Raw genomic sequence first — 15,841 nt, forward strand, 5'->3', positions numbered from 1 at the left:
TGAAGCACATTCAAGTGAACTGGGCTAGGTTCATATTCAGTTTAGTAACAATGTGGATAGGGTATTAGAGGTATAGTATGTAATGTAGCACTGGGAAATTGGTGAAACCTTTTTTGCATGGAGATGGCATAGCCACAGTACAGTCCTGAGTTGAAGCATTAAGTTAAGAGTGTACAGTAAGGCGTACATGCTTTTAGTGAGACATTCCTGAATTGTGTTCAACAGTGGTCTGGATAAGATTACAGTACAGACTAAATGGCGTGTGATATTCAGCAGCTTTGTTAGACATTTATGAACCACAGTCACACATTATGTTTGCCTGGAGAGGGTAGCTACAAGAGTTTGAAACCTTCTTTAACCATATTCATATGTTGGCCTGAATAGGATAACAGTAAAGTACAGAATGTGATATTCTTGAACTATGTGGGGCATCTGTGAACCACATTTATATGTTGGCCTGAATAGGTGATAACAGTAAAGTACAGAATATTATATTCTTGAACCACATCCATATGTTGGCATGAATGGGACAACAGTAAAGTACATAATGTGATATTGATGAACCACATTCATATGTTGGCTTGAACAGAATAACAGTGAAGTACAGAATGCGATATTTGTGAACCACATCCATATTTTGGCATGAATGGGATAACAGTAAAGTACATAATGTGATATCCTTGAACCACATCCATATGTTGGCAGGAATGGGATAACAGTAAAGTACATAATGTGATATCCTTGAACCACATCCATATGTTGGCAGGAATGGGATAACAGTAAAGTACATAATGTGATATCCTTGAACCACATCCATATGTTGGCAGGAATGGGATAACAGTGAAGTACAGAACGTGATATTCATGAACCACATTCATATATTGGCCTGAATAGGATAACAGCAAAGTACAGAATGTGATATTCTTGAACTACACTGTAAGTGGGACATTCTTGAAATGCATTGGGCTGGACAAAGTGACTGATACAATTCAGAAAATCTCACATTAATGAATTTATTGAGATATTAGCCACATTTGAATGCTGGGTTGAAGAGCATATCAGTGTATGACAACACAGAGTATATTGAACTCCACTAAATCAGAATGGATAGTGAAGCTCCAGTACAGTAATAGGGGAAACCTTTGTAGCTGGATGTCTGGATAGGGTAACAACAGAACAGTGACTGTTGATATTGGGACACATTCAAATGGAAGACTATTGTAATTCTCCAACCTACTTGCATGTTTACAGGGTGTTCATTCAAGCACATTTTGAAGGTATTGTTCTGTGTTGACTGATAAAATTATACTTTATGTGAAGCATGTGCAGCCAATGTGGTTCGTCTTCCCTAAAAGTGTGTATAAGTTACATTGATAGTAGCTCTTTCATACGTGAATAGGTTAAGGAGTTAGGGGAGTTAGGGTAGATGTACATTGTGGCAGTGATATTGTACAATTCAGTGTAAGAAATTCATGAACAGTATTAGGCGATTACAAACCCTTGTTACATGGGATTTTCATATCTTGTCCATCACTTCATTACAACAGGGGAGCTGCCTTATATTTAGCCCCCATGACCGACTTCACTTTAGATATATCAAGTCATCTACATTGGCCTAACTTGATCAGAGCACAGGACTCATGGGAGATCAACCTATAAATATTCTAACCGCTAACATTGCATAAATTCCGGGTAACTCCAACAAAAGACACAAAGCGATGATACAAGCTTGTATCTTTTGTTGGGAGATACCACAATACTCTAGTTTATGAAGCTTATCAGTGGAAATGGAAGTAGCATAAATTTATAATCAGTATTAGAGTTCTGCTTAAAGGAGAAGAAAGCTTAAAAACATGTCACTATGGGCTGAAAAGAGCACATTTTTCCTGTCTGGTGGTGCCTGCTGCATAATTTTACAATTATTGTTTCCTCCATCTTTAACACCTTGTAATTGCTTGGGGTTTGTTGCCTCTCAGCCAGTGAGAGTCATTAAAACTGCCGGCTTGCTCATATAAACTCAGAACCTGCATCCAACATTCCGGTTTCCCGATCGTCAAGCGGAAAACGAACTGTTCTGTTCGCTACCTTTAGGGAAGAAGAGTTCTACCGAAAATGTACGAAGTGCACTTCAGAGGTTTCCGACGGCAATTCTCCTAACACAGTAGACGTCGGGACTAGTTCTTAGGCAAAATGGAGTCACCAACAGCAGATTTTGGCGCTGACTTTATTTATGATTTATCATCTTGAGGTACATTTTAGAATTTTTTTATGGCATGCACCTGTGAGGAAATGCATACTCTTTTCATTAGTATTTGTTTGTAATTTAAGCTTTCTTCTCCATTGACATCAAACTTGTCAATCAAGGAATAGGTGTTTTGTCAAGTTACTTAGTCAATTATAGACACATGTTTGCATGGATGACATATTTGATACATCGTCGGTGCTGCTGGGACTCCATTTAGATATTGGCATATGTCATAAAAAACTTAGTAGTTACATGTATGTAGACTTTGTCAGAATAGATATGTATACATGTATATGTAGGTGTAAAAAGCGTAAGTGTTAGTTCAAGTACATGTACTTGATAATGTTGGTGTATGTCATGTAAGTAGGGTGGCAACTTTTCAGCCAGGGGAGCATTACTCTAGTGTACCATTGTCTGTGAGGAAATGTATCATTGTGCCAGGCAAGTGCGGGCACTTAAGGGGATATTGCGTGGTTCACATACATATGGGCTCACTTTTGCTGTGTTTCTGAGGACATAACATTGTCACCTACCACTCACACAATAAATGTGTGGTCTGTAAATTCTCAGTTGTGTCGCAGATGATGGTGGACTTAAAACAGGGCACTGGTCTGGTGCATGGGTTAAGGCTTCTCTACCCTATAAACTAGGTCAGATCGACCCGCCTACTCACATTCCTGTAGATCTACCTGTACAGAATGTAGGGTACCACCTTTAGGCATGTGAGGGGGTATGGTGTATGGTGTGTACATGGTGTTTGCCAGGCCAGAACCTATCCAAACTGAAGGGAACTCTTTTGTGTTATTACGTGTGCTACACCGATAATTATTGTCTGACATGTGTCTAATATTTCTCCTTTTCGGTTACGCTGTTAGAACACTGTTTCAGGCAATAAAATCACAGATTTGTATGATTATAGCTGATGTTTGTAACGGATGCATTACTGTATTGATAATCTTCATATTTTTACCAATGTGCTCCTGCCATTTACATGTACATTCCGGTATAAATACATACATCTTACTAAAAGATGTCAGGGATCTTTTAAATACAAAGATTTCAGTTCATTTCTTTTGTATGTACTTGTGCATGTTTTACCAGAAATTTGACTACATCTACTTTGTATGGATTTGCATTATGTTAAGTGGAAAAATGTACTCGTTTGGAAATAAGATAAATGACAAAATGCTTAATTTTGTTTAATTTTGTTAAGTCGCAAAAATGAAAATGTTTACAGAAGCTATTAATTTTTTACATGTCTCTGTTTTGTTCAGCTGTCAGTCTTTGCTATGCTTCCGTTTACCGGTAAATACTGGTACATGTACATTTACTGGCAGAAATTAGGACGGATCATTAAAATCTAGGTAGTCTGTAACATGGACTGGAAAAAAAAAAATGAACATAGTTGAATAGGCTTGCCTATCAAGCTAACAAAAATATTTTAATAAAAGCTAAAACCTGTTTAACACTGGCGTGTATTTGATGATCTGTCAATCCAGGCAGTGAGAGGACCTATGAAGTTGTTGATGCTGCATGGTCTGTGATACCTGCTCTTCATGGGTGATTGAAAATATGCGTAGTGCTTTCCCTTTGTGGTCTCTATAAATAGACCATTTGCAAAGCTACGTGTACATATATGACAAAGCTAGCTGGTTCTCTCCCCTGATGTCAGGTGGCGCTAATCGTTTTCGTTTTGAAGACTCGCAGATTTTACATTATCAGTTCCAGTGAACTTCGGTCTATTACCTCAAATTCAGTTCACAAGGCAAGTCGAATTTGGAAACAGACTATTGGATCAGTCCTCATGCTAAATATGCTGACACGGCTGGAAAGCCGGTCAACTTTTCTCTGAGTGGTGGCCCACTTTCGAAAGAAAGTAAAACTGCAAGTGTAGCACATATGAAATAAGTAGCACGAAGAAATAAACAAGACGAAAACTGCAAGTGTAGCACATTTGAAGTAAGTAGCACGGAGAAATAAACAATGGTTTGTTCTGTGAATATGTGCATCAAGAGGTTAGTTGACATCTGTGGTGTGTTATGACATGCACATGCTGTGAATAACTGGGAACTGGCCAAATTTTGGAGGGACCAGTGAACCCATGTGTTGAATTTTAGATCAGTGGAAACACTGGTTTATATTACATCAACTTGCTGGCCTTAACTGCATATGTAAGCTAACATATGCATGGATTCATACACGTCGATTTTAGACCCCCGGCATTTGGTGGTAAAATTTAGCTAAAAACTGAATACAGGACTCAATTCTGTGTTTTTCTGGTACAAAATACTCAAATTTTTGGATAAAATCTGAATTGCGTTTGAACAATATAGGTGTAGCGTTTGACTTCGATCGTCACTTGCTGGACCAGTGACAAGCCGAAGTAGTCAGCAATGATTCTCACAACCAAGATGGCAAAAAAGATGGCCTAATTGTTTCGACAAATGGACTCAAGCCGTGATGCTTTCCCCACCAAAAATGTTTAAAGACGGACTGCCATCACTGAAGATTTGCGATCAACCATCCTTTTAGCACGTAATGCTAATCACATAACCATCTGTCTTCAGCAACTTTATGGCCAGTGTGGCAGATTCTGGTCAACCTGGCTGCCTGATTAAATCTGCGTGTGGACCTGCGTAACTCTGTAGAAGCACAGAGCCTTTTCCGCTAAGCATATGCAATGGATGTCGCATGTTTACAATATAACAGATGCTTTGCGTCCAAAAAAAAAAAAAAAAAAAAACAGCATACAGTGCAAAACACTGTATAACAATAAATAGCTTGCAGGTGTATTGGTTTTATATATGGAGCAGGCAGCTGTTTGAATCAATTACTGAATTTACGTGGTGAATTTATTTAAATTTAAATTAATTTAGTGATGGACGGGTGTACATTTCGGTGGGCAAAGTAATCATTGTGACAAATTGAAACAGGCTCAAAACGGAAGATTTTGGTGTCAAATGTATTTTGTCAAAAAATCCCCAAAAGTGCCCCCTTTTCAAGCTAGCATCAAGCAATATGTTCTTCACAGCTTGAGGCGCCCACTTGAGCCCCTTGTTTTGGAGCCAGAATTGTATTGTTTGGGACATCCCATATTAAGCAAAAGGTTAGTAAGGATAATTTTTCTCCTGTCAAAAATGTGTAAGGGATCATGTAATTGGCATGATTTCGGGAACTGTCACCAAGAGTCGCCAACCCTATAATACCAAGGAAACTTCTGTGGAAAGGAAATGTATCCTTTTACTCTTACATTTTTGCGATGTGAAACCAATAGTAGAGGCACTTGACAGGCAGACCTGTGCATTTTCCAAATCCATACAGGGAAGTTCATATACAAGGATAAGGCTGATATTTCACCCTAGAACTTCGTGCAAGTTCCCCAGGTTTTGCAGGCATTGTAAATTAGGTGAAAGCTATTTCAATGATCTGAGGTGAAGCTCCCTTGGATGCTTACAACACAGCCAAGCATACAGTGTGCATGTAGGGTTCATTTTCTAGTGTTTCTTTGTTAAATGTAGCAGTCAACAGCTGAACATGGATGGTTTATAATTGTTTTATTATAATTATACATGTATATCTGATCAGGGTAGGCCCAGTCTTTCTTGAAGACATATGCAGGTTTTGTAACTGTTTCGTTGTGTGCCTTTAGTCTGAGCAGGATAAACCTCATCTCTATTTTACACATTTACTTTTGATATAATGTTTGTTAGTTCCTTTCTATCCTTTAAGATAACAACCAACAACTGAGCATGCATCACCATGGTTTATATTTGTTTTATTAATAAAATATATATCTTTGATCAGGATAATAAACTTGTAAAAGTGTATGTGTGTACCAGCAATAAAGTCATGATCAAAAATGAACCTCAAATGAAATTAAACTTTCTCTCGCTAAATATATTTCATATATACTTTCGGGGCCTCCGTGGCTCAGTTGGTTAGAGCGCTAGCGCAGTGTAATGACCCAGGAGTCTTTCACCAATGCGGTTGCTGTGAGTTCAAGTCCAGCTTGTGCTGGCTTCCTCTCTGGCCTTAAGTGTGAAGGTCTGCCAGCAACCTGCGGATGGTCGTAGGTTTTCCCCGGGCTCTACCCTGTTTCTGCCCACCATAATGCTAACCGCCATCATATAAGTGAAATATTCTTGAGTACGGCGTAAAACACCAATCAAATAAATAAATGAATTATATATATTTCCATGTTCACAAAATTACTGGTCACTAAAGTGACATTAAACTCAAATTCAATAACAGGTTAATGTTGGCATTTAAGATATAAGTTCAACTAAGTATAACTTCATCTGACCAGACAAAAAACTCTGTTTTGAATTTCCGGTTGTTAGATTTGAACTTCTATGAATGTTTGACATGTGCAGTTATAGCAAACATGGGATATCTATTGAGGGTCTTCTCCTCATTGTTCTCATATGGCAGACCCTTTTTCATTGTACTAATAACAATGCAGGCATAATAACATTACTTCAATTAATCGTAGTTTACTTTTTTCATGTCGGCAAATAATGACATATCTCTGACTGTACAGGATGTAAATGTATGTTATGATGTAGAGATGGATGTGGAACACTTGGAACCTGTGTGTATCAGGTGGACCTCAGGTAACATTCAAATGTGTTTAGTTAGATATGTCCACATGTGTATAGTATGGTGAAATCTATAAAATATGATGGTCTTCTAAACAACAGCTATGAGGTAACAAGCTAAGCATTTATGAAAGCTGTGCTGTTTGCCATGTGCCATACAAACTTACATTGCTAGTTCTCAACAGTAATAATTTAGTTGGGTTCCCCATGTGTTATAGAAAAAGGAAAGCCAGAAGCTTCTAAATGAACATCTCTCCAACTACATTTACTCACTAGTACTGACGGTATACACGTACATATTGCTGAAAATAGACTTGAGGTATTTCACATTTGATCAGGGCAGGGGAAAAAAATGTGGGGAATTAGTTTTCTCAGGTTACGGTAACTGTTGAAGAACATGCATGCAGTTGTAAAGCGTGTAAGACAGGCCATATGTCCAGAGCCTTCACAATCAGTACAGATCTGCTTCCCTACCCATAGAGTGTGTTGATGTAGGGTGCCCTCCCAACAATTCCTGTGGTAAATCTCTCATAACACCTAAACCAGACCTCAGAGTTGTGGTGTTTGCTCTCACTTACCTTTACTACCTGGGCTCACACCAATAGAGGTTTCTGACATTTGACTGATGACATACATGCTGGTGTTATTGGTGAACAATGAAAATAAACAAAGTGTACCTAAATCTAGACAGGCTTACATGTACACACTTACTCTGAACCTGTGTACATGTGTACATGTAGCTGAAGATTTTGGCTCATGAACACCAGTGTCTAGTTCATGTATTCTAATTCATCTCATTGGATGAACACGGCGTATTTTGGCATATATGCCAAGGGCAGTATTCTGGGTACACTTATGGAATGTCATGTACATGTGCCCTTTCTGAAGCCCTTCAGTGCATGTGGGGTAACCAAGCTTATTGTGAATGTCAACTCTTATTAAAAGTCAGGAGCTGGACATGGCAAAGGTCAGTGGTTTATCCCAGGCACACCAGTTTCCTACACCCATAAAACTGACCCCCCATTGTACAAGTGAAAATTCTTGAGTATGGCATTAAACAATCAGATATACATGTATGTTAATAAATAAATAGGATGTGGTGTAATACTTAGTCATATATTGTACATAGTTGAAGATATATGTTATTTACATATCACTTCATTATTCAGCAGTATTTTGTATATGTTTGAATCTTTGCTTCCAGAATGACAACGATGTGGCAGTACAAGAGTATGAACTGCGCAGTTTTGCAAAAGAGGGTCAGAAGGCAGATCAATCCCATTTTGATCTTCTTAAAGTGCTGGGTCAGGGCTCATTTGGGAAGGTAAGTCTTGTTTCAACATGTATGAGAGTAACAGCAGCCTGTGGGACTGCCTGATGTCTGTCAGTGACCACTTGAAAGGATGTCTGAATTCTCCTGATAGCCCTGTATGGTTTACCACACTTTTACATCCCTCTAAGACACAGATGTACATGTGGGCACTGAAATCCACTGGTCACCAAAACAAGGACTAGCTGACTGATATAAGCTTGTTAGAGGAGATATATAAGCTTTTCCTTGTCTGAAAGTGTCCCAGAAGAAATGTTAGAATTGTGTCTATCTTTTTGTTGTTCTTGTAATTGATGCTAGATGTAGCTGTTCACAGGGAGAGATGAAATTTATCTTCATTCCTCTTATCTATGATCAACACCCCAGGTGTAAAAGTGGAATGGTGTTAGTTGATACATGCTTATTCATAATGGAATTTTGTGAGACAGTTACATTATTTCATTCTAATCTCTTTAGGGTCTTCATAACTTTATTAAATTGGTCATTCACTCTACTATTCATTCATTTTGTGGAAAAACTAAAAAATTGCCAACCTCTGCTTGTATGTTTCGTTTGCTTGACGAAGAGCCCCAAATCCATTCTGACTTTGTAAAGTAATGCCTCTGAAAATATAGGAAAGCTTTACTATGGTAAATTTGTTCTGATGGTGATTTAGTGTCGGATTGTGCAGGATTTTCATGGGGAGTCACAGTATGTTTTGTAGTTTTGTGGACATATTTGAGCACATGTGTTCTGTTTTGGAGTTAAGCCTTTTTTAAGTTCCACAAACTGCCTTGTGACACACCTGCTCATTGTGAAATCTGTAATCCTGGCCAGTGTGGAATCTACAGGGTTTGTACCACAATAAAAGGTGTATGGAAAGCCTTCAGATGCATGTATGTTCATGTTCTATTAAATGTTTCTGATTCAACATATGATCATCATTGCCAGGGCCTAATCTGGCCTCAGAAGGGCAGAGGGTGGAACCACCGGTGGTGGTCACGTTATTGCTGAATATTTCGATTCTCATACATTTTAAGGGCCTCGGTTCCTTTTTTTTTTTTTGAAAGTAAATTGAAACTAATTCCTGACCCGCATAATCTGAATGGTGATTGAATTGTCGCGGGTCCAATTTTCATCACCTACTTGAGGGCATACATTTCCGATTTTAAATGCTCTTTAAAAACTTTGTTGTTTTCATAAGCAAGCTCTTTCACACTGAAGTCAAATATTCCTTCTTGATTCTGGATCCAACATTAAATTTGAGTAAATTTATGAACTTTAACTAAACAACGGAAGTTGAAAGGCATCCATTGCTTTCGCCACTGTGGCAAAGGGACGCCAATTTGCTTTTGACACACAGACATTATTGTCGCCAAAACTGATGTGGAAAATGGCTAGCCGAAGCCTAGCGACTAAGTAGATAATCCGAGTGTTATAATGAAAAGGACACTGCGAGGGAATGGCAGCGTCCGGTAATCGGGCTGGATTAGGCCTTGAATGCTGGCCAGGAGAATAAATGGCTTGATCCCATTAGGTTTCAGGTTTAAGTCAGGAGGGGGTTTCCCAAAGCCTCGGTTTCCTCCCACCATAATGCTGGCTGGTGTTGTTTAAGTGAAATATTTTTGAGTACATTGTAAAACACCAATCAAATAAATAAATAAACCAGGAGGTTTGTGAGTTACTGTATTTGGCAAGGGATGATGGTTTATTCACTGTCATAATCATGACTTTTCTGCCTCATCTGAAATCTAATATGCCATTTTGTGTTTAGTATCGGTTCGCTTGGAAAACTAAATTTATGGTCACATTGGTTAATGTAGGTGAAGAATTTAGGTGAAGAAAATGTATGTTAAGCAAAGTGTAATAAAATCGGATTATATCTTTTCATTTGAAAAGACAATTCAAGTAAGCCAGATTAAAACAAAATAATTGGTGGCAGGGATTATTGTTACTTGTCATTTCTGAGAAGTAAAAATCAAAGATGGCAAAATACCTACCAATTATTTTGATTTTTTTAACAATGACTACAGGTGTAATTCTGACACATTACAGATGCGAAACTTGCTTCATGATTTTTTGGAGTGTAAAATTGCATTTGCACTTTTGTCTGGTCTTGTATTTAAAACATAATGCTGACATGAGTAAAAAGTTCTTTGATGTGACGTTGAAACAACAATCAAATAAAATAAATAAACACCTCTGTACAAAAATGTCCATGTGTCATTGTTAAAAGTACAAGAATAGGTCACGTACATGCATGTCACATGATATGAAAGCACACGCATATCTCGATTTGCGCTTTATCCTATGAATCAGCCCGTTACATATCAAGTGGTCAGGACAACGGAAACTCTATAATTAAACTGCTTTTGTAGCAATCTCGATGTGTGGGATTTTGTGTGGATTGAACAGGTTGACACCCTGTCGGTAATCGTAGGTCTCTGTGATGTCCTGTTTCTGAACACTAACCTGCCAATTGCAGAAAGAATCTGTCTGTTTTTAACCGCAAGCAATCACAGCTATTTTTATCCTTCACACCATATCTCACGCCGTTTTTCTGTAGGCAGTTGAAAGAAGCTATTTTACTCTGATGTTAAGGGAGACAGATTTTGTATTGGTTTCAGTGAAAATTTAAGCTTGCAGGCAATTTGATTTCATGCACGTTTTGAATTTGCTGAATGGCTTATGGACTGGAATTGAGGATAGGTGTCCACACGCCATCATTTCAAACATTGCTACTATATATCATGTGATAGATGTAAACACTCTAATTGGAGCTCTGTACATGTATATTGCTCATTTTTGCATGCTTGAGTCATTTGGAAGTCTACTTTAATTCACAGATTGCGCAGATGTAAATTATTTTTTTTTCTCAGTAATTTGTGCAATTTAATGTAATTTATAGTATATCATTATACAATCTAATATAATTTCTTGTATATTATTATTATACATGGATGGTCCAGAAGAGCACTTACATGTATGTATTACTATACATGTATGTCCGTAAACAGATGTGCATTTAATCTTTTGAGATCTTTCTTGATTTTAAAAATTAATTGAAATGTATTGAATTTAAATATTTTTGCCTGGGAAATTCTTGAAAATGCATGGCATGTTTGTCATCTGATTTGTTAAACACATGCCTGGTATTTACAGGTGCTACGACAAGGGTAAGTGTTGGTATTCTGGACATTATATGTACATTGTTGTACAGTGTGAATTGAAGTCTAAGTCGCAAACCATATTGCCTTGATTGGATTTGATTGATGTTAAAAAAAATACAATGTAGAACCACCGGTTACAAAGTGTACAGGGTACATGAAAACTTGATGAGTGATATAGAACTTGTATTTAACAACGTTGGATCCCACATGCCCGATGTCCACTTTCTCTTTACTTTTCAGTCCATTATGTAATAAAGCGTTTTTGACATCACAGAAACATTTAACATTGAACCAGTGTGTGGGAAATCCAATTGACCAATCTACTACAATATTGCTTGTGATTTGTCAAATGCATGTTCTTGATCAGTTTAGACAGATCTGTTGACATGACCTTACATATATTGTCTTTCACTTTGGGAGAACTTTAGAAATAAGTGTACTTTAGCACATGTAAGTGAAGCTTCTGTAGTTTGAAAAAAGGAATGAAGACCTGCATGTAGATGCAGTAGTGTAAGTCATAGATATGGATATTTATTTCCCTTGCCACTTACTGTTGAGTGTCAAAAGGGAAGTGTACAGTTACATGCAAACATGTACATCTTTGTTCACTCTTTTGTCCTAGTTCGTTATGGGTTCATTCAATGTGTGCTGTGCTGTGCTGGGTTGCGTGTGAGGAAAGTCCTTTTTCTAGTCGAGTCTCTGTTTTGTGCCAATGCACTGACCTGCCAATAACCCGTTCTGCCATTTACTTGCCCCATGGGGTCTCCTCCATGCAGATGAGATGGGGTTCCTACTTCCAGGAAGGCTGTCTTTGTCATATTCATGTCTAATTTTTGTCCCTAATTATGTTCGCACCTTCCACTTCAATATGCTGTTTCTTGTCATACACCATAAGCATAATAGAGCTGCGTGACTTTGTGTCGGGATGTTTCTGTTTTACAGCATGATAGTGCAACTTGTCTTGTCCTAAATGTAGCTTTTTGTAATGTTTTGGGCAGTTTGTGACATTCAAAGACCTTTAAGAATATTATTATTTGCTTAGAGTGACCAGTGTCCAACTTTATGGATTAACCCCAACATATCAAAAATATTATGACACAACAAAGGGACATTGCTTAGTGATTAAATGCTTTTTTTGAATGAAATGTTAAATAAATAAAACGGAGGTAGATGTACATTCCCTGGTTATTTTTGCCTATTTTAGTGTTCAGGATTATCTACTACTGCAGTCCTGAATATCTAAGTGTCGCAATAGAATTTTGCTTGACCAAGATTAATTTCACTGTGTTAAGAGGTTTCGTTGATGGTCGAGTAACCAGAAAACTGTTCTGCTTCTTGGTGACGTGGCCTTGAGGGAGATTTGAATGTATGGTCAATTGCTCTGTTTGCCTCCTCAAGGTAGCTACATGTAAATGTCACTGGGGTTGGTAATTGTGATGAAGATGTTACCCTTGTGTTATGTTTCACGGCTAGGGGCACACCAGACATGTTTCAATTATAAAGGATTTCCTGGGAGATGTGAGGTGTGTAATTATAACGGAGAGTATCTGTTGGTACATCGGGTTGTGGTTTGTCTGTGAGCTTGATGCAATGCTGCAAGAGATCCCTTCATTCTGGCAGTGTATATACACTTGTACCACATTATATCACGCTTTGTTACAAGATGTGATTCAATATAACACAGCTATGTGGATGTATATTATTACCAGGGGACCGTGGTGGTCATTGTTGGGATTGTCATCCCTTTAATCCTATAATCTTTAAATCTGTACTTGATTGGATAGTTGTTTCACAGCATACATTAATTTCTATTCAATTGATGTTAACTATGTAAAACAGTAACTGTATAATGGTGGTCATAATATGTCCCCAAAATTTTTCACATTTACCATATATATTTTTGAGAACTTCAGTGAAGAAAATGTTTTGATTTTAAGTTTTTGCACTCATGTACTTGGTTATCATGTATATGAAATTGTTAGAAAGATTTTCTGCTGATTATTGTTGCAGTTACATGAAACGTCCACTATCACACTGTGTCTATCCTTGTGTTCTGTATATCACAGGCTATAAATGGCTGAAGAACTACATTTACCCACCCACCACTTACATATACATGTACAACACACTATGTATAACACGATTTTTGCCCCAGCAACAAGGTTGTAATGAGTGGCTTACAACTCACCTTCCAGTCCAGTGCACTGCTGTTTTATTGTGAAGTGTAATTTATGGTCCGTTTATGGTATAGTAGGTTCTTTTAGGCAGCTTTTACCATGTAATCACCCTGGTCATATAATCGTGATAACTTTTCTTATGGGCTCTGTGACATTCGCAGAGATGCCCTCAAAGGTGAAATGAAATGTTCCTTGGGTTTATCTGTAAACTATTGTATTGCACAAGAATGGAGTATTCTGCAGCCTCTCCTCTCCATTAGTGTATCATTACTCCTTGCTGAGATGGTGAACAATCCTATACAGTGGCATCTTTCCACACAGATACCTTCCTAAAAAGTTAGGTCATTATAAATTGCATGTACATGCCTGTTGTCATAGTATTCAATTCTGTTGTTCAGGGTTTTAGAAAAAATGTGCCTGTATAGACTGTTACAAAGCATTGTTTGTTTTGAATTGTGCCTGCCAACTTTCTCAATATGGCAGCTAGCAAAGCAATCTTTTTGCTCTTGATAAATGTGGATACCCATGGTTTCTGACATTGTGACATCTTCTCACACCTTAAAACCTTGTTGAGTAAGGGAAGTTGCCTCTATCTGCCGTACTTGGACGGTGACCTTCACCTAGCCTTGATAGGTCCCCTGACAGACCAGACCAGACCACATGTTCTGTTCATTGGAGAACATGGTATTGAACCCGGTTAATCTTGCCTTCCTTGCAAAGTGTTGTGTGCATCACAGGTGTCTCTGCATTTGTCCAACATGCTGGCAAAAGGTTCCAAACAGTTTACTGTATTTAAATGTACTTTCACCATTTTCTTCTGTATACTGGTCTTCTTTATTGGACTTTATTTGATTCGCTTTCAAGGTCTTTAATCAGTTATCAAGACCACATTCTGCAAATCGACTGAACGTCATTTTCAGCGTAATCACAACCGACAAATGTATAAACCTTGCAATAATACCCGTAAAGGTGCTTCAAAGAGCAAGCGCCTGACTGTTTTACCTTGACATATCTGTTCATACTGGAGACAATGGCAAAATTTTTAGATAAGTAGTGAAATTCGATAAAACATTAGTATTTGTTGAACTCTTTTAGGATGCCTGTGGCGCTAATGTACATGTTGGAGGGAATAGGTGTAAATTGAATGGGGGGGGCCTCTGTGGCCTCCAACCAACACAGTCGCTGGCTTCCTCACCGCCGTACATGAGAAGGTCTTCCAGCAATGTGTGGATGGTCATGTGTTTCTCCTGGGCTCTGCCCAGCTTCTCCCCACCATAATGTTGCCCGTCATCATGTAAGTGAAATAGTCTTGAGTACGGCAACACCAATCAAAAAATAAAAAAATTGAAAGTGAATGATGAACAAGCTGTAAAAAGTAGCTGAGGAATGGAACTTGGCATTTAGACTTTGTTCATTGGAATAGACAAAGAGAGATGGCATGTATACATAACATGGACGTGAACATTAGCCATGCTTGGAGCATGTAGGTGGATAAACTGGTAGGTACAGCTTAACATGCATTTATATGTATGCACACAAGCAAGATTAATGTACAGAACGTTTAATACCTGTATTAGTACTGCCTTCCCTTCAGCAAGGAAAATCAGCGGAAGCTTGTGGATGAAGAAGAACTGTAGTTAATATTTCAGGAGAAATCGCCTGAGGAATCAGACAGTTGTGCTGTTTATTTGTCTTGAAGTCAGTCTGTGAAACTAGAGCAGCTTACAGGTGTTCGCTTTTGGTCAAATGCCACTTTGTACCCTTAGCAGGAAACCTGATGATCGGTCCTGTGTGTGTGTGTGTGTGATAGAGAATAAAGTGCCAGACATGCCCCATGGAGATGGAGGTTGGTGTATGTATCTCAAACAGGTGCTCTTGATGATGTATTAATTCCTGTTGATTGTCCCCTGGTGTGTCGCAAAGTCGACCTTGGAATCACAGGAATTGTAAATGCTGAACTGCATTCATGGCTGGAGAAGCCCACTGATGGCTGCCTGGCAGCTGTCTTAATGTTCTGATTTGTCTGGAGAGGATACTGTTGTCTGAATACAATCTATGATGTTCACTGACATGGATTTCTTTGTAAATACATGGAACTTAACCATTCTATAAGAAATCGAGAATAGTTACTCACAAAAATGTATGTGCTTATTTTGTGTCTAATACACATTAAACGGTAAACTACTAAATCTCAGAAAGCACTCTGAGTTTTGGACTAATTGTGCACTCTTATGTACGTCTAAAATTAAATCCATAAAATGAATTAGTGAATTGGAGGATTTGTAGGATGTTTTCCAGAGTAAATCCGTTTCCCCCTGTTTGTAATATGGATACAGTGAATG

At 38.1% G+C, this 15,841-nt stretch overlaps 1 protein-coding gene across 2 annotated transcripts in view; it reads left to right on the plus strand.

Moving 5' to 3' along the window:
- The window catches only part of LOC135482189 (ribosomal protein S6 kinase alpha-3-like), a 73,422-nt gene that overhangs the window by 11,837 nt on the left and 45,744 nt on the right, over positions 1 to 15,841 (plus strand). For both annotated transcript variants that reach the window (XM_064762058.1, XM_064762059.1), the window contains exon 3: positions 8,048 to 8,167. In XM_064762058.1, coding sequence (XP_064618128.1) covers positions 8,048 to 8,167 — 120 coding nt within the window. The remainder of the gene's footprint in view (positions 1 to 8,047; positions 8,168 to 15,841) is intronic.

This window comes from Liolophura sinensis, chromosome 1 (assembly GCF_032854445.1).
Source record: "Liolophura sinensis isolate JHLJ2023 chromosome 1, CUHK_Ljap_v2, whole genome shotgun sequence".
NCBI lineage: Eukaryota > Metazoa > Mollusca > Polyplacophora > Chitonida > Chitonidae > Liolophura > Liolophura sinensis.